Source organism: Triturus cristatus, chromosome 1_1 (genome assembly GCF_964204655.1).
Source record: "Triturus cristatus chromosome 1_1, aTriCri1.1, whole genome shotgun sequence".
In the NCBI taxonomy this organism is placed as follows: domain Eukaryota; kingdom Metazoa; phylum Chordata; class Amphibia; order Caudata; family Salamandridae; genus Triturus; species Triturus cristatus.
The window spans coordinates 497,689,170-497,708,307 of record NC_140579.1 but is presented as its reverse complement, the minus strand read 5'-3'; the positions used below and the strand labels follow the sequence as shown (position 1 = coordinate 497,708,307).

General features: G+C 44.4%; 1 protein-coding gene across 1 annotated transcript in view; it reads right to left on the bottom strand.

Annotated features, from left to right (window-relative positions):
- LOC146870470 (proteasome activator complex subunit 1-like) overlaps positions 1 to 19,138 on the bottom strand; it is a 244,571-nt gene that overhangs the window by 23,958 nt on the left and 201,475 nt on the right. Inside the window, exon 3 of the mRNA XM_085641893.1 lies at positions 9,297 to 9,351. Within this exon, the coding sequence (XP_085498019.1) occupies positions 9,297 to 9,351 (55 nt within the window). The remainder of the gene's footprint in view (positions 1 to 9,296; positions 9,352 to 19,138) is intronic.

Genomic DNA, 19,138 nt, shown 5'->3' with positions numbered 1-19,138 from the left:
GCACCTATGAGCCTGGTAAGAACAATGTTTAAATTCCACACCGGAGAGGGTGGAAGTCTGGGGGGAATTATCCTTTTAAGGCCCTCCATAAAAGCTTTAGTTGCAGGTACTCTAAATAATGACAGATGTTGTCTGTTTTGTAAATAAGCAGCAAGCGCCGCTAGATGTAATCTTATGGATGAATATGCTAGATTACACCTTTGTAAGTGTAGCAAGTAGCAAATTATGTCCTGGATTGAAGCATCCAGCGGATCGATTTTATTGTTATTGCAGTAGATGACAAATATTTTCCATTTTGCTGCATAGCAAGCTCTAGTAGTAGGGCGTCTGGCTTCTCTAAGGATGTTCATACAGTCCGGTGGAAGGTTAAGGTAACTGAACTCTAGGACTTCAGGAGCCAGATCGCTAGATTCAGTTGACCTGGATCGGGGTGCCTTATCTCTTCATGGTTCTGCGTTAGCAACGTTGGGGAGAGACGTAGTTTTTGGTGTTGAACTACTGAAAGTTCCAGGAGTGTTGTGAACCACGGTTGCCTTGCGCATGTGGGAGCTACCAGGTTCATCCTGAGGGACCGCTGTCTGAGCTTGCGTACTACTAGGGGAATCAGTGGGAGTGGCAGAAAAGCGTACGTTAATCTGCCTGACCAGTTCATCCATATTGCATTGCCTTTGGACAACGGGTATGGAAACCTGGCGGCGAAGGTTGGGCATTTTGCATTTACGTGTGTGGCGAACAGATCTATGTCTAGTTGACCCCACATTTGGAAAAATGGTTGAAGAACTTGAGGATGAAGTTCCCATTTGTGTATGTGCTGTGTGTCGACTTAGCAGATCCGCAATCTGATTGTGAACTCTTGGAAGGTGTTCTGCAAGAAGATATATGTTTTGTGGAATGGCCCATCTCCATATGCTTTGTGCCAGCTGAGACAGCTGCAAAGAATGTATGCATCCTTGTTTTTGTATATAATACATGGCTGTCATATTGTCCGTTAGGACAGTCCTGTGATGTAGATGTACTTGGAATGATTTTAATGCTAGAAATACTGCCAGTAATTCTAGGTGATTAATGTGGAGCACCTTTTGTAGAGTAGTCCACTTGCCTTAAATTGTGTGGTTTAGGAGATGGGCTCCCCAGCCCGGGAGTGATGCGTCTGCTGTTAGCACTATCTGTGGAACCGGCTCTAGGAACGGGCGCCCTTTGGAAAGGTTTTGTGTATTCCACCACTGCAGAGAGCAATGTGTGCGCCTGTCCACCAACACCAGATCTGTAAGTTGTCCTTGAGCCTGGTTCCACTGACGTGCTAGGCATTCTTGTAAGGGGCGCATCTGAAATCTTGCGTGAGGTACGATAAATATGCAAGAGGCCATCATTCCTATGAGTTGCATGAATACCCTTGCTGGGAGGAAATGCTGTGGCTGAAATTTGGTGATTAGGGGTTGTATACTGGTTATCCTGGCTGGATTGGGATATGCCAGAGCTCTGGAGGTGTTTAATGTGGCCCCTAAATACTGATGTATGTGGGAGGGCTGAAGATGTTACTTGGTGTAGTTTACTGTGAATCCCAAATTGTGTAGTAGCTGGATGGTTTGATGAGTGTGATGAAGACACTGGTGGAATGACTTGGCTTTTATCAGCCAGTCGTCTAGGTGTGGAAAGACATGGATTTGTTGTCTTAAGTGTGCTGCTACTACTGCAAGGCACTTTGTGAACACCCTGGGTGTGGTGGTCATCCCGAATGGAAGGACTTTGAACTGATAGTGTTGTCTGTCCACTATGAAATTTCCTGTGAGCAGGGTGTATGGGAATGTGGAAGTAGGCGTCCTTGAGATCTAGTGTGGCAAGGAAGTCGCCTTGTTGAAGTAGTGAGAGGACCTGTTGAAGAGCGAGCATGTGAAAATGATCTGACTGTATGTAGAGATTGAGAGGTCTGAGGTTGACTATAGGCCTTAAGGGTGCCGTCCTTTTTGGGGATTAGGAAATACAGCAAGTACACCCCTGTTCCTTGATGCTGTAATGGAACTAGTTCTGTTGCCTGCTTTTGAAGCAGTGAGAGAACCTCCTGTTTTAAGAGTGTGAGATGTTCCATGGACATTGGCCGCTGTTTGGGAGGTATGGTGGGTGGGGTTGCTGTAAGTTCCAGGCAGTAACCATACTGGATAATTTGTCTTACCCACTTGTCTGTGGTGATGGAAGTCCAGACAGGTATGAACTGTGATAGTATCCCTCCGACTGTGGTGGAATAGTCTGGAGCGAGTGGAGGGAAGTCACTGCTTATTAATGACGGAGGTGTGAGTGTTGTTGTTACCTCGGCCTCTCCCTTTGTTGTTATTTCCCCTGTATCCGCCTCTAAAATATCCTCTGCTTGGGGATGTTTGCGTGGTGTTTTTGTAGGTAGAAGAGGCGGTGTCTGCTCCGATGTTTGTGGATGCTCCTATAGCAGGAGCGACGAAAGGAACCACGGGTGGATGGAGACTGTAATGCTTCCATGAATTTAGCAGTCTCCGTGTCTTTTTTCATTTTTTCGAGAGTGGTGCCTACAGCCGGTCAAAAAAGTTGTTCTTGATTGAACGGCTGATTGAGGATAGTTGTTTGTACCTCCTGTTTGAAGCCAGAGATGCGTAGCCAGGCATGTCGTCTGAGTAACACGCTAGTGTTAATAGACCTAGAGGCGGTGTCAGCTGCGTCAAGGGCACACTTGATTGATGCATTGGTTATTAATTTTCCCTCTTGAATTAAATCATTTGCCTTGGTCTTATGTTGATCAGGTAAATGTTGCAATAGGGTTTCCAGTTGGTCATAGTGAGCCCTATCGTACCTAGCAAGTAATGCCTGTGTATTGGCTATCCACCAGTGTTTAGCTGCTTGAGCAGCAACTCTCTTGCCGGAAGCATCTAACAACTTAGATTCTTTATCCGGAGGTGGCGCATCACCGGAGGTCTGAGAGTTTGCACGTTTCCTTGCATTAGTTACCACTAGTGAATCTAAAGGCAGTTGACCCTTGATGTAGGTGGGATCATTGGGAGCGGGTTTATATTTTTTGTCAATCCTAGGATTGAGAATTCTAGCCCTAACCGGGTCTTTGAATATGTCAGGGGCATGTTTAATGACACCCTTTAACATTGGCAGGGTTTGTACAGTCTTTTGTGACTGTTCAAAGGTGTCTAGAAGAAAGTCCTCATCTGCAGGGTCAGAATGCATTTGAACACCATGGTAGAGAGCAGCTCTATTTACAAGCTGACCAAGGCCAATATTGTCATCTGGGGGAGATGGCTTTGTTGGATATGCATGGGGATCAGGGAGGTCTGGAGGATCTATTGGGTCATCATAAACGTCCCAATCGTCCTGTGTCGTCATTAGGGTCAGGGAAAGGGTCATTGTTGCCTCCCCCATACCCTAAATAATCATCATCGTGTGGTGATGGTGAGTTTGGTGGAAGTATAGGAGAATGTGGAGGAGAGACAGGCTTAGGAGGAAGAACAGGAGAAGAGTGTCTTATAGGTGAAGTGGCACAGTCTTTTCACAGGCACTACAGGAATACCTGGTGTGTCTAGTTTCGTCTTCTTGTGTGGAACAGCTGCCAGATGTCCTGTTGTGGTGTCTATGTGGAGAGTTTTTTTGTTTTGGATCGATGGGATCCTGCCAAAAAAGTTCTTCCTTTTCGGGCACTTTCGGCGCCGATTTCTTTTGGTCCGAGCGAGGTTTGGATTTCTTCTCCGAGGCCTTGGGAGGTGGTTTGGGGTCCTTCGGCTTGGCTGTGGAGGCGGAAATCTTTTTCGGTTCCAAATGTTTTGGTTTCGGATCCGATGTCTTTTCTTTCGGCGTCGAGGTGCTCGGTGCCGATGTCTTTTTGGGAGTAGGCTGCACTCCCAGCTTCGGTGCCGATGGTGCCTGCGGAACACTGAGATGCGGTTTGCTCGGTCCCGAGCTACCAGAAGGCTTGTCCCTTATCTTCGGAGCCGGGCCCGGGGGCGGGGCTTCAGGAGCTTGTTTTCGGTCGCCACTGGGGCTTGCATACAAATTCTTGATCAGGGCCTTGTTTTTTCGGGTGGAATTGGGGTAGGGGCAATTGTACTCACTCGTTGACCAGGAGTGATGTGGTCATCTGAGTCTTGAGTTGTCTGCTTCGGACACTATTTCCAGGTCCTCAGAATCCTCCTCCGGGACATCGGGGCCTTCATCAAAGATGTCCATCGGTACCGGAGCTGCTCGCTGCGCCAATGATGGTCTTTTTAGATCTAAAAGAGGCGCAGGCTTGGCAATTGTTCTCGTCGTGCTCGGGCGAGAGACAGGTTACAGACCTTTTGGTGGTCACTGTGTGGAAATTTAACTCCACACTGGGGGCATTTTTTAAATGGAGTCCTTTCCATGAGCTGTAGGCCCGAACGGCGTCAATAGGCCCAGAGGCCCGGGTTGACGACTGGAATCGAGTAGTTGAGTTGCGCGTCGAAGATCACGCGAATGAAAACAATACCGTCGAGTTTTGGATAGTTTGCGCGTCTAAAAGGTTTGGAGAATATGATACCGAACTGGAGCGCAGAAGTTACATCCGAACCCGATGGTGGAAAAAAACAATCTGAGGATGGAGTCGATGCCCATGCGCACTATCGTCCAAGGGAGGAGTCACCTGTCTCGTGACTACAAAAGACTCTTCCAAGACAACAACAAAGTGCAAGCATCCGAGCCCAACACCAGATGGCGATCTATCTATGCACAGTGTACAATCTACAGCTCATGTGCCTCGAACACTATCTTACTACATAGGTATTACTGTTGATCTCTATTCAGTTTTTGGTTCTCTAACATGCATCACTAAAAGTGCTACACATAAGACATTTATATGTCACACATAAGAAGACTGAATATATGGCTATGTCACACATAAGCAGTCTCAAACTTTAACAGCTGAATTACTCCAGTTAGTTTACACAAGAAGCATGTTATTCTTCCAAAATGCCAGGGGTTAACATGTTTCTCAGTTAGAATGAATATTTTGTATGTGTGTGAATGATGTGTGGTGATTTCCAGCTGCTCCAGAGTCCAAAAGCCAAGCTGTCAGTAAATAATGAAATATGATAATGTGCTGCTCACTTTTAATGCAATTGCTGCAAACGTTTTGTGTCTAACCAGATAGAAACATAACACAGTACTGGTTGGCGCAATGGTAAACAGTGGCAACTGTATTATAGTGCTATGAGGTCCCAGCCTGCTACAGAAAGCACTGTGAATATGCTATAAACTTTGCTTTTTAGGCAATTGCACGGTCAAGAATTATCAAATCAAGATCCTCTTCTGAGCAGCTGCAGTAAATAATAAATAAATCAGTTTTTGTAAAGCGCGAGCTACTCATCCTTACGGGTCTCAAGACACTGGGGGCCGTCATGGAAATTAAGTGAGCTATTGCCCAGAGTCACATGGTGCTGAGCTATGCTGCTGCCGGGGATTGAACCGTGAACCCTGTGCTCCAAAGTCAGCTGCCCAGGCCGCTGCACCACACCTCTCCTGCAGTGCCTGCATGCCCTCCGTTACTGAGAACTACAGTCACGCAGTCTATCTCCGGTTATTGTACTTCCATTTCTGGTGCTTTGGAGCGGTTTTAAGATCTTCTTAGAGTTTCTTAATGCTCAAATGGCTGTCATTTCTGATATTTATGTGTTTCCCTTGTCTTCATTGCTTGATTTTGCTCGCGAGAAAGTGTCACTTATAGTCATTGAAATGTCACTCATAATTACACTCAAATTATGAAAATGTCACACATAGCAATCTGAAACCTTGGCAGCTATGCTATGTATTAAACCCACAACTGGGACAGCAGTCCTGAGTCACAAATGAGACCACGCTTGGTGCTCCCGTCCAGATCACAGGACAGGTAAAGGACCTCCCAAAGTCAGGGACAGGCCTAAGCCTTCGTGCACATGATACCAGGGCCAAAATTAAATATCAGGATACTAAATACACTAAGGCAGGCAGGGACATGTCCCTTTACAATGTGAAAGAAATTTGTGTCCCAACAGTAACAGTCTTCTTTTTTGTGCTTCCTACACTCACCACCTCTCTCACTAGCCTGCTTTTGGAGAACAAATGTGCTCAGTGTCCTTTGGTTTTCTTCCGATTCAATATGGCTTTATATTCCATTCTCATGGTCATCTCACCCTCTGTTTCACGCTTCAATCTGCATAAGGATGTCACCTTTCACCTTCTTGGTGCCACTCAGAGTATGTGAAGTGGAAAAGGGGGTTGGAGGTCCATAGAGATCCCTCTTGCTTGAGTAGTAGCTTGAAGTGCCAGCCATTCCTGGGGTTTACTTTTGTCACAAGATACTTGCTTGGGTTTACTTCCTTTGGCCAAACATTTTACTTCATGGAGACTTTGGGGCATATTTACAAGTCCCTATTGACACAACAACGTCACTTTTCACGATGTTGTGGTGGCGAAAGGGGCTTTGCCTTATTCACAAGGCAGCCTTAATGTGGCTTAACGCTGCCTTGTAAATAATGCAAAAACAACAGTTGATGGACAGAATGCAGAACAATGTCATACATTCACCCCAGTACAGAGATCTGGGCCTAAATCCATCGTTTTTTTGCTCACCATGCCATTACAGTTTGAACCCAGCCATATGCAAATCAGTCTTGACCCTGTGCCTCATGGGAACAGTTTAGCCCGAACTGCCAAGCCAGGTCCTCCCTGGACTGGAAACAAGCATCCTAGGACCGGTTTCGGGGTTTCACCCCTCTTCAGCCAGGATAGCTTGATTCCAGTGGAATGGAGAGCACGGGACTCACGTCTGGTCTTACCCTGGCAAAACGAGGAGAAATGTTTAATTTCTCCTCGTTGTTGCTGTTTCCATGTGTGCTGCTTGTGCAGCACACATGGAAACAGCAACACGCCATTGATTGTTCATGTGCAGGAAGGTAATCCTTCCTGCACATAAACAATCATAAAACAAAAATGACATTTAGCAACTTCTGCGTGTCCTGCATTAAGCAGCACACATAGAAGTTACAAAACACCATTTAAAGATTGTTTTTGTGCAGTGTAGTGAATGAGCCACTTTTTTAACTGACACCCTATGATGACCCTCAACCACCACCATTTTGTACTGATTTAAGTGTGTTATGTTACCCTAGCCTTAATGTAGGATGGGTTTGCATATGCCTGCTTCTCTTCTGTCCTGTAATCTTGCTGTCTTTTAGTAGAATAGTCTTGCCAAGAATAGGAGGTGTGGAATGTTGAGGTGCAGTGTTGTGGGTGGTGGTGCACACATGTGCTCAATGTTGGATACTGAGGGATAAAGTGTATAATGTTATTTGGGTTAGGTGAATTATGACTTTGACCTATTGGCTTTGACGTGGTCTAATATCATCCTGCCTTCTGACTTTACCTTGCTTCAAACTTTTCTGTGTGCACAGTGGTGCTTGTAAATTGTGTGGATGAGAATTATAGGTGCTGACTATTGCCTTTGACATGATTTCATGTCATCCTTGCTTTTCTGATCCCATCTTGCGTTGGGCCTTTGTGTGCATGGCTTAACTAACTCCATTTTCATGCTGAAGCCATTTTCTGTGCCTGCACGAAGAAGAGGGCATGTTCTGCTCTGCCTCCTGTTTTTCGCATTTTACTGACTAGAGAGAACTGGTTCTTATCAGAGGAATGTACATGGTCTGTCTCGGAGCCATAGCAAAGGCCTGATCAACCAATGCGGTGGCCTTGGAGCAGGCTGGTACGGGCTCTCATGAGAACGAGGGGCGAGGCTTGCTAGAAGCTTCGCTGTGTTTGAATTTGTATTAAAAAGGGGAGCCTACACTGGCCTGGTGGAAGTTCACGCCGTGGAGCAGACGTGTTGTCACGGAAGAGTGGAGGCTAGTGTCACCTCTGAGCTTCACCCGGTTCAAGCCATGGACTCCCCTTGAGCGAAGTGGGGTGAAATGATGGAGCAGTAGGTGAGGTGTCTCTGCTACTAACTGTCTCTTGATTCTTTACTGATTCTCTCCTTTCCTTCTTATTTTCTGATTCTTATATCCATACATATATATATTTCTACATATATGTTTGCCTTGATTGTGTTTCAGTAGAGTCTGCTATGATAGGTGCATTTGGCTTACCGTGTGGTGCTATTTACTAATAAATACATCCCAGATATACCAATTCTTCTTTTCCTTGTAGCAGGAGGTGTGGACTCTTCTTGGCCAAGTATTCTGTTGTAGAAGGATGGGTGAATTCCCTTCTAGCAGGTAAATGTGTTATAGGAAGTTGTTCTACTCCTGGCAAGTGATGTGCAAAGTATGTTTCGATATATTGTTTTCTTGCCTTGCCTTTGGGGGACTGTTGAAAGTTTGCCCACCTTAGGAAGTGCTGTGTATATGTTATATTCCATAAGTTTGGAACTGATATTCTCTCCCTGGGAAAGTGACGGTACATACCTTGGTCCAGGGGATATCTGAGCATTACATGCAGGAAGGGACACCCTCCTGCATATAAACAATCTTCCCCCTCAACACAGACACCCTTGCACTACGGTGCAAGGGTGTCTGCGTTGGCGCTAGGAAGCTAAAGCTAGCACCAGCGCAAGGGGGAAATGCAGGGCTGCACCATAGTGTTGTACATATGATGCAGACCTGCGTTTCAGAAGTGGCGGAGCGTGGCGTTAAGCCAAGAAGGCTAACGCCGCGCTCCGTCACTTCTATTGTAAATATGCCTCAAAGGAGACTTTGGATTTCAAATCTATCCAGCTCAGCTTTTGCTGCACTTGCCCAATTCTGTGTTATGTGGTCATTTTGTCATCTGCCAAGCGATACGCCGGTAGATGGTCCTTAGGGAAGACACTAGTAACATTAGACAAGCACCAGAGGCACCAAAAAGGTAGGTCATATTTTGAGACTTTGATTGGCACCTCTGCATTGCTCAAAGTTTGTTGTCCAGCAGAGAAAACAGGAGGTGGCAAGATCGGAGATTTAAAAAACAAAAAAATGAAAAGTCAAAAAAAGCTTTCAGTACTTCAAAGTGAAAGAAAATGATTGGGATCTGGTGAACCACTTAAGCATATCAAGGGTGCAATAAGTCTGGTTGCTTAATGCACACTGAAGCCCAGCACGCCATTCAATTTCTTTTTTTTTTTGTGTGCAAATTTTCATCACTCAAGTCTACAACTAGGTAGATATCTGGTGAGTCTGGAGCAAAGCGGCAGAGATAAAGGAGTAGTTAAGAATATATATGTTCATTTGTGTGCTATGGGATCTACAGAGTCTACATGGGCTTTGGTTGACTTTCTCCCTGGAGAGTGGAGGATCTTGACTCACCACATGTGGTTGCTTCGCTGCTTTGGCCACTGCATCCCCTCTGTCTAGAAAGTACCTGAAACAAATTAGAAGGAAAGGGGTTACCAAAATGCTACAACACCCTTACTTACATGTGGAACCAAATCCACTGCCACCCCCGATCACGTACCCCCTTCTGTTACTTGCAATGGATCCAAAACTCACTTGGAAATCTGTGTCTGGAAGCTCTCCAGCTTGGTGCGAATGCCTGTCATCAACATGGCATGTCTTGGAATATATAAAAATGACAGACTTGGACAATTCAGCCATTGATCGGAATATAGAGCACTCACATCTCACACTCACTATGCCTCAGCTTACATAGACCATACAAGCTTAAGTCCATGACAGAAGAGGTCGTCTTCAGGTTACATCATGTTTCCAGAATTAGGAAAGATAGTATAGTATTGCTCAAAATACAAAAAGCATGCAGGCTAAGACACCAGTAACTCTTCTGAGAACGTAACAGTTAACATGGTGACATTTTGGTAATTGTGTTTATTGTCTCCTCTTGTCTTCCTATGTGTTATAACTTAAAGAAATTGCTAACAACACGACAACGGATGTTATTGATTTTGAAGTTTTACCATAGTTCCCGTTGCCTTAACCAGCACCAGAGGCTGCATTCGATTAAAACGATTGCACATACTACACAAAAAGTATCACCCCTGATCAGCCAAGTTAGCTTGAATCTGGTGGAGTGCTCGCTACACCACTGGTTCAAGCTAGCCTGGCTGATCAAGCATTAATCAGCCTTTGCTGCACCATTATCCTGTAATTTTCTTGACTGTGATATTATTGATGTTATTTGTCTCTGCTCTCTGAACAATTATTAAGCACTGTGATACCCGCAAGGGTCATGTGCGCGCTATATAAAACTTTCAAAATAAATAAATAAAAATGTACCTCAAATTTGCCTTGCACTATGGCTCGAGACTGTCTCTTTGCTGCACAAGAAGTGCTATGGTATAATACTTGAACATTTGTATTTTCTGATAGGTGAAGCAGAACTGTTAGAGGGGCTAGGTGAGCTTTTGGAGTCCCTGTTAGGATGGCGTTCCCGTAGTCGATTTTTGAGAGAACTAGGGATTGGACTACTGTCTTGAGGTCATCATAGGGAAGAAAAGGTTTCAATTTCTTGAGGTGTTTTAGAGAGAAAAGAGCACTTTTTGCAGAGTTTTTGATGTGGGCCTCCATAGATAAGTTCTTGTCAAGGGTGATGCCTATAAACTTAACTGAGTCGGATAGGACGATGGGGCAGTTTAGGGCGACCAGCTTCTTGAGCCACTCTCGGATTGGACGATGGTTGCTTTTTGGAGAGAATAGGATTAGTTCTGTTTTATCTGGGTTGAGCTTTAAGTGGTTAGCGTTGAACCAAGTTTGGATCTCGGTTAGAGTGGCATTGAGGTGTTGGATGTCGCTGGGAGACTTGATTTTGAAATAGATTTGGGTGTCATCAGCGTAAAGGTGGAAATTCACTCCAGCTTTTTTCAAGATGATTGTGAGAGGCTCCATGAAAAGATTGAAGAGGGCCGGGGAGAGTATCGAGCCTTGTGGGACCCCAAGTGTGACTTTTGTAGGCTTCGAGAGACAGGAGTTGATTTTAATTTCTTGCGAGCGGTGTTGAAGGAAGGGGTTGAACCATTTTAGTACTGTGCCATTGATGCCGGAGCGCTTCGACAAGGTCTCCAGAAGCGCTGGATGATTTACGGTGTCGAATGCCGCAGATAGGTCAATAAGGATGAGTAGGCAGGCATCACCTTCATCTAAAGCCTTGTGAATATCATCAGAGACGTTGAGCATAGCTGTTTCCGTGCTACAGCCTTTCCTGAATCCTGATTGAAAGGTATCGAGGAGGTTGAACTCATCAATGTGTTTGTTGAGTTGGTGGAGAACGCGTTTCTCCAATGTTTTTGCAAGGATTGGGAGGTTGGAGATAGGTCTGAGGTTGTTGAGATCATTAGGGTCTGCCCCTGGTTTTTTGAGAATGGGTGTGATTTGTCCAAGTTGAAGGGAGTCTGGGACACAGCCTGAGGTGAGAGAGGCGTTGATGATGTTTGTCCAGAAAGGGGAAATGGTGTGGTTAAGTTCTTTTATGATTGGGGATGGGATGGGGTCCATAGTGTGAGAGGAAGGTTTTAGGTTAGAAATGATACTGAAAACCTCATTTTCCAACATTAGCTCAAAGGCGGACCAATGCGCATTGTTTTTTAGCTGGAGGCCGACCTGATTGTCCTTGGTAAGTGTTCTTTCGGAATGATCAGGGGTGGTTAGAGTGGGACAGGTTAAGAGGAAAGGAGGGTTAGAGGTTTGGTTGAAGGATTGATCAATTTTCGAGACTTTATTAGTGAAGAAGGTGGCAATTTCTTCACAATGCTCATTGGTGGCTTTGATTTCTTGAGAGGGAGTGCAGTTAGTTTGGCTTTTGACAATGTTGAAGAGTTCTCTTGGTCTGTTTTTCGCCAGATCTAGTTGTCTGCGGAAGAAAGACGCCTTTTCACTGAAAACATGTTTTTTGTATGCTTGCCGAGCTGATCTAAGTTGCACTAGGTGTAAGGTTGAGGGGTTTAGTCTCCAAGACCTTTCCGTTTGTCTGAGTTGACGCCTTTCCTCATTCAGATCCACGTTAAACCAGGGTTTAGATTTGGTTTGTCTCAATTGTGAGTTTGAGAGGAGCGACTTGATCCAGAACCTCTGTCATTTTTAAGTTAAAGTGTGTAGTGAGGTCAACAGCCGTCGATGATGAGGGTTGGAGTTGAAGATGGGCATGAATCCTGGATTCAAGTTCGGATAAAGGGATTGCTTTGACAGTAGTTCCTTCCTGTGGTGGCTATTGTGTGGATGATGCAGATGTCTGAAATAAGGTCCTTAGGGTCGTCTTGCCAATCATAGCATGTTGTCTAACGGGGATATCCACAGAATAGTGTTTGGTAAATGTGTGTGGGGTTGACGAGGTAGCTGTGTTACATAGGTCTGCTAGGGGAATATTCCCTAGGAAGGCGATGGGTGAAGCCTCCTTCTGTGTAGAGTGTGCCCTGGGTGTAACAGGGAGGGCTCTCTTGTCTTTGTGATAGGTGTGAATACATTTAAATATCCATCTAGTGATACCTGTTTTGGATATAGGCTGACCCTTGTGAGGCTTTGAGAAGGACACAAACAGCTGGTCTGACCCATGGAAAGGCTTAGTCCAGCTAATGTAATACACGACAGCACATTTAACATCTAGAGTGTGTAGTGCCCTCTCTCCCACTGGATGTTATATTGTGCAGTTAAGGTGGAAAGGGTATTCCACCTAGGGCAGGAACTTAGGGTTTGTCCTGAGTTCTCCTCTGTCATTAAGCACTTGAACAAAGGGTTCTTGTGAAGTGAGTGCTTGCAGTTCTCTAATGTGCCTGAAAGGTAATTGCCAATAGAAAAGCCAGGAGAGGTACTGGAGAGGGCAAGAGTGGAAGGGACCAAAAGAGAGCCTCAAAAGTCAGATAAGGACTACTTTGAGGTTCGGGTAGGGGTTGAGGTGACTTTTCAGGCCCACCATAAGTCCTTAACTACTGGTATATAGAAGAGGGATGAGTGCCTTCTATTTTGCATGTAGGCTGCTACAGCAGCAAAGTGAAGGCATGTGGAAGTGTATGCAAAGTCTGACGTCTGGAGATGGAGTAAATAGCATAGCACCTGGACAGTAGATATTAATGGATCCAGGAGCCTAGGAATGCAGTAGTGGACACATTTCTTCCACTGGACTGCATACCAAGCTTGTGTAGTTGGCCTATGGGCCTCGCATAAGATGTCCCTACATTCTTGTAAATAAACGAACCCTGGCACCTCAACTGCCAGGGCCACTAGATTAAATTGCTTGGGTTCTGGATGCCTGATCTGGGCTAAGTTCCTGGTGAGAATATCCAACCTATTTGGGAGCTTCTCATGGAGATTGACAGACATTCTAGGAGTGCTTAGTAACAGAGCTGCCTGGTCCAGGTGGGGGCTATGAGGATGAGAGTCTGAGAAGTTTGTCACCGCTTCCACACTATGAATGGAAGGAGTGGGGAAGGCGGAAAAGTGTAAGCAAATGTCCCTGACAAGTACATTTACAGTGTGTTGGCCAGGGACCATGAATGTGGTTACCTGGAGGCGAAACCTGGGCATTTTGCATTTTCAGGGGTGGCAAAGATATCTATAAGTAGCTATGGAGGACTTGTGGGTTGAGTTCTCACTCATGGACTTGTTGGTACATCCTGTTGAGCAAGTACACAAGGTCTTTTTCCACTCCTGGAAGGTACTTCACCATCATATGACGAGAGCACCTTCCGATGTCATATATACGGCGCACTGTCCAAAAAACAGTTTTATGACTTAAGGATATTGATATTTCCTTCTATTGAAGTATGTTGTATATTCTTGACTGTCATCTTTCAAACCGTTTTTGGCATTAATAAGGTTTGATAACAGGACAGGTAGCTGCAACACGCGTTGCTACGTTTGGGGATTATTGCTCCTGCAAGGCTGCAAACTTATCATGGATTTGCTTCCGCACTGAGCTCATTGCTTGGGTGGTGTTGACATACAAGTGGACTAACACAGATAGTCCCTACACAGATACGAGACGTGACCTTGGATTGCTTGTAACAGGACATGACTTAGGGACGCCAACTCATCAGGTTATACGCGACAACAGGGAATCTCGGAAGAGCTATTGTGACTCGCCAAGGGGCATATCATCAAGCGGCAGCGATAATTATCGCTGGCCGCCTTTAACATGCACATTCCTAATGCCGTCTATCGCCGGATTCTATCGCCCGGTTAGCGCACTATTACCAACGTGCATCGCCGAGGCGATAGAAATCCCGGCAATAGTGGCGGAAAGCGGCAATATCGCAGGAATTCCAGCGATTAAAAACTGCGTTAGGGGAAACATTGTAGATATGGAGATGTGGACTTAGTTTAACAATCCACCTCCCATGATATATATGCCTAAGTAGGAAAAATAGCAGGCATAAGAAACCGGCGATATACCCGGTTAGCGCTACATTTTATGTCGCTAGACGGCTTAGCGATTTCATTGTTAATAGGGGGAAGCCGTGTTAGCGATTATTTTTGCTGGATTCCAGACGGGAACGCCTACCTCGCATCTCATTAGTGATGCGAGGCAAGGCGCAAAGGATATGGGCGTTTGAGGCATGGATTCACACGTTAGCGTGTCCATGCTGATAGGGCGGTAAAATTATCGCCGCTTTTCGCCCGAAAACGGATGCAAAAGCGGCGATAATTTTTACACCGGGGCTTGTTGATATGCTCCGTAGTCCGTAACATGATTCTGGTCGCCAACTATTTATGGCATACTCGTCAACGGGGAATCTCTGAAGATCTATTGTGACTCCCTGAAGTCCGTAACATTTTTGACCATCCTGTTCACTTCATAATATTGGTTCTTCGAGTTCGCCAACAGATTATGGCCTATGTATCATTCGCATCAGACCGCATTGTGATGACTCTCCTAAATCGCCTTGAAAAAGTCTAGGATTATACGAAACACGTGTCGGCAAGATCGTGTGCTGGGAAAACTTTTTGAGAAAATTAATAAAAAGAAATCGAAAATTGACAGATGAGCTCTTTGGACTACTTGCTGTATGCCAGATGTCTCATCAGATTGTCTGTATGAACTGTGGTCGATATTTGCATTAGAACTTGCACAGTGTCTAGAATTTATCCAATACTGTATTTGGATTATTATAAATTATGAAGGATGTGCTGTAACAGCTTTGTTCTTTGACTAGGTTTGATAACAGGCATGCCACGATGACTGGGATTTCTACACTCTTAACCCCTATCTTATATTATCTTCTTATAGTTGCCAAGCAAGTGTCTTTATGTCCATTTTGATGGAGAATTGCGTATTTAAATATGGCGTCGCCATAGTTCCGAAATACCCGTCTCACGTTTGTGATGCATTACAAATGATGCAAGGATGTCTCCGGCTGCTGATTGGTCCTACAATCAGCAACATTGGCGCAAGATTCCAGTTCAAATAGGCTGGACTCTCACACGCCAGGTTCGAACTATGTCGCTACAATGAACGACAGTGTACTGGTAGCTCAAGGCTTATCAAGGTAAGCGGGTGTTTCAGATAGAGTGGTTAGGACTATTGCAGCACGTATATACCATTCCGATTTTAGATTCTGGCATGCCCGTCTTTAAATAAGTTTGAGCAGACTTCGCTTTATCTTGATAAGGTCGCATTTATGGGGCAGGCATTAATGCCAATTTCAGCATAATCATTAACTGGACATTTACGTCATAATGACAAATTTGGCACTCATGGGTGTTAGAGCGCGATCATTTTAATACGAACATCGCAACTGCTTGCTTGGCGTTTCCATTATAATAATTAATGGGGCATTTACATTCTTAGGACTAACGTGGCACTCATGATATATTTCCGTACACGACGTGTAACGTTCTTTTATTCAATTGGGTGTAAGAATGCGATCATTTTAATACGAATACCACACTTCCTTGCCAAACCCAACTGGGCAGTACTACCTCCTTTATCCTTGTCACTATGGCACCTCATGTTATTAATGTGGCAATTGCAATAGCATTGTGAATACAACATTATATATGTTCTTATTGAAATGCGGCGTTCGTATAGCTACCAGTCTGTGGCACTTGCCATTTATTGGGGGCGAGGTGTATTTCACGATTATAACTGCTGGATGTACTGATGCCACTTTGTTACTACTCTTAAGCTTAGCTCCTCTGTACTAAGCAAAATAGGGGCTTCCTGATCCCTCTCAATAATAAACGTGTGTGAGCATTATGGTGGCACTTGCCAATTATCGGGGGCTAGGATTTTTTGCTATTATAAATAAACACATATGGACACTGGTTACTTCATTTGTTAAACACTGTCAATTCTATGTCATTCTTTTATCGGAGGTAGCATCAGTCATACTTCTGACTGTTTACTCTCATAACCGATTCTGCTATATTAGCTAGGTCACTACGGTAGCTCTCATTGGCAGGGACATGACGCGATCTTGTATAAATGCTTCTTTTTTCACTATAATTTTTGTCATATTAGGTACTACTTGAGCGCAATGAGGTTATGAGGCATTATTCAACGTTTGATGATTTGGATGACGACTTTGTGAGGCACTACTCCTGGATGACGCTTTGGATCTAATATATCATTATTTGTTCCTATACGAACTGCTATTGTTTATATTGCTTCAAATGTGAGGACACCCTGAGCGCAGGAATATTGGGCTCTCTACATCACTATGCTCCCTATACTATTCTCGGCCCTCTTTTGTCACTGTATTTTTATTTCCTTTCCTCTTCTTTCCTCCAACACTTAATAAACCTTCTCTGGCATATAATTCATATTGTGCTCACTCTATAAAACCAATAGGAAATGAATACTATATTCATGACAAACACTAACCAATGGAAATATGTTTTTTTTTCTAAATCAGCATTTATTATTGCACATGAGGATGTAATACGTCACATGTATGTATGTATGTATATATATATATATATATATTTATATATATATATATATATATATATATATATATATATACACACCAGTTTTTAATGTGTCAAGTAGATCGACTATTTCTTTATATGTTTTATGTGTAAAACATAAATTAGTATTGAGCACTTCTGAAGTAGCCACTGTGTGTTACCCAGTTTTGTTTTCCCTTGGTGTAACGCCTTTGTCTTGTCTTTGTATTAATATAACTTGTGTCTGTTTATGCATTTAATTAAGTGTGCGCTATGGCCATTCTATATGCTTTGATGTTAATATTCCGTGCTGTACTAGTTTGTCTCTCTCCCATTAATTTAGTCACACTGTGCGCACATTTTAAAAGTCTGTTGGCGCTAGTAGGGAAAGTGATTTGACTTCACCTTTCCCACCAATTAAGCATTACTGATCTGGGATCAGATTGGTATAAGGTGGGGATGTTGCTCGCCACCTGACCTGTATAGTAAAAGCAAATAGTTATTGTTATCTTTATGTTGGTGTTTTTGGTCCTCCTGTGTGGGTTATAATACTTTCGTGTTTTATATATGTGTCTTGGTTTACGTACATGTCTTTTGATTGGGTCTTAATGTTAATTGGTTTTCAGCCCTGATGAAGTTCCCACGCTTGGGAACGAAACGTGTTGGCTGAGCTATTTTGTTGTAATAAGAAATTACACATAAAAATAAAGAACATAAATAAAGGTTTTTGAAAAACTACTACGTCTACCTTGACTTCATCAACTGGCGCACCCAGTATTGCTTTATGGATATGAATGCAGTGTCAGAGTGCCCAATGCCAGATGTTCAGAGCTAGAGAGCTAAAGAATTAGTGCTGCCATGCTTTTTTACATTGTACATGTTGTCTGTCCTAACTAGTTGACTTTGACCGAATTAGAGGATGAATGTTTTGTGGGTGAACTGGCTTGCTAGCAACTCGAAGGCAGGTGATGAGATGTCCTTGTTGATGTGGCGCTCACACTCCCTCTCCTGTATTGAGATTGAGATGTGCTCTCCAACCGGCTTGAGGCGTTTGTGGTAGTGGTGACTTGCACGACAGGGTTTAGAAAACACCTTCCCTGCAAAATGTCGTTGCAGTTTCACCAGTGCTAGGACCGACACCCACCACCCATGCCAAGAACCTCAGGATCATCTACCACAAACTCAACATGATCATCCAAGTCAATGCTGTCACCACCTCATGCTTCCATACCCTGATAGGCTGAGGAAGATATTCAAATGGCTCCCAATCAGCATCAGGAAAACTGTCACGCATGCCCTGGTCACAAGCAAGCTGGACTCCGGGAACACACTTTATGCTGTGATCAACAACAAACTCACCAGAAGAACATGTCCGCCAGAATCACTCCCAAGCAGAAGCACTTGCATCACTCCACACCTGGAGGAGCTCCACATGCTCCCAATTCACACTCCTCATCCACACTTCCAAGGCACTACATAACACCGGCACAGCATACTTCAGCAATCACATCTGCTTTCACAAACATTCCATCATACAGAAAAACTGATCCAGCCGTCAAGCCTTCTCCTACATTGCTCCTAAACCGTGGAATCAACTGCCGCTGCACATAAATGCCTCCTTCTCAGTTCTTGAATTGCGCAAAAAGCTGAAGACCTGGCTTTTTGAATATTCCCACTAGACCCTAGGTGCGCCTAGACTCACACCTGCTTAGTGCCAGTATACCCTCGCTGGAGATAGTGCACTGAACAAATCTGCATCACATGACAACTGCAGAGCGAGATGTATGCTGGCTTTTACCAACAGTGGATCGTCCAATAGATCCTCCACTTGTGAGCACTGGGCAGTGTCAAATTTTGGTGTTGGAGTCCCACTTGCCAGAGCCTCCTTTGCCCCTACCTCTTTAAGCACCCCTGCTGTAGAACCGTGGTGTGTACTGCTGGTAGGCCTGTTGCTGCGGTCTTTGATGGAAAGCGGTAGTCTCAGGAGAGTTGGTTTTGGAACTGGCTATGTATTGGTGCCTTCCAAATGAGCTTTCAGGTGTGGAAGACTGGAGGGCACTCATAGCCTTGGCCATGCCTGTGTCTTTTTAATTTTCTCTAGCATTTCATCAACCCGGTTCCTATCAAAGGGCAGATTGATCAAATGCTGTTGAACTTCGGGCTTGAAGCACCAAATGCGGAGCCAGGTGTAATGCCAGATTAAGATAGTAGTTTTGAAGCCCCTGAGCAGTGGTATCTGCAGCGTACAGAGCACATCTGATGGTGCTATTTGAGATGGTTTTACTCTCTGCCACTATTTCGTCCCCACTCTGCTTAAA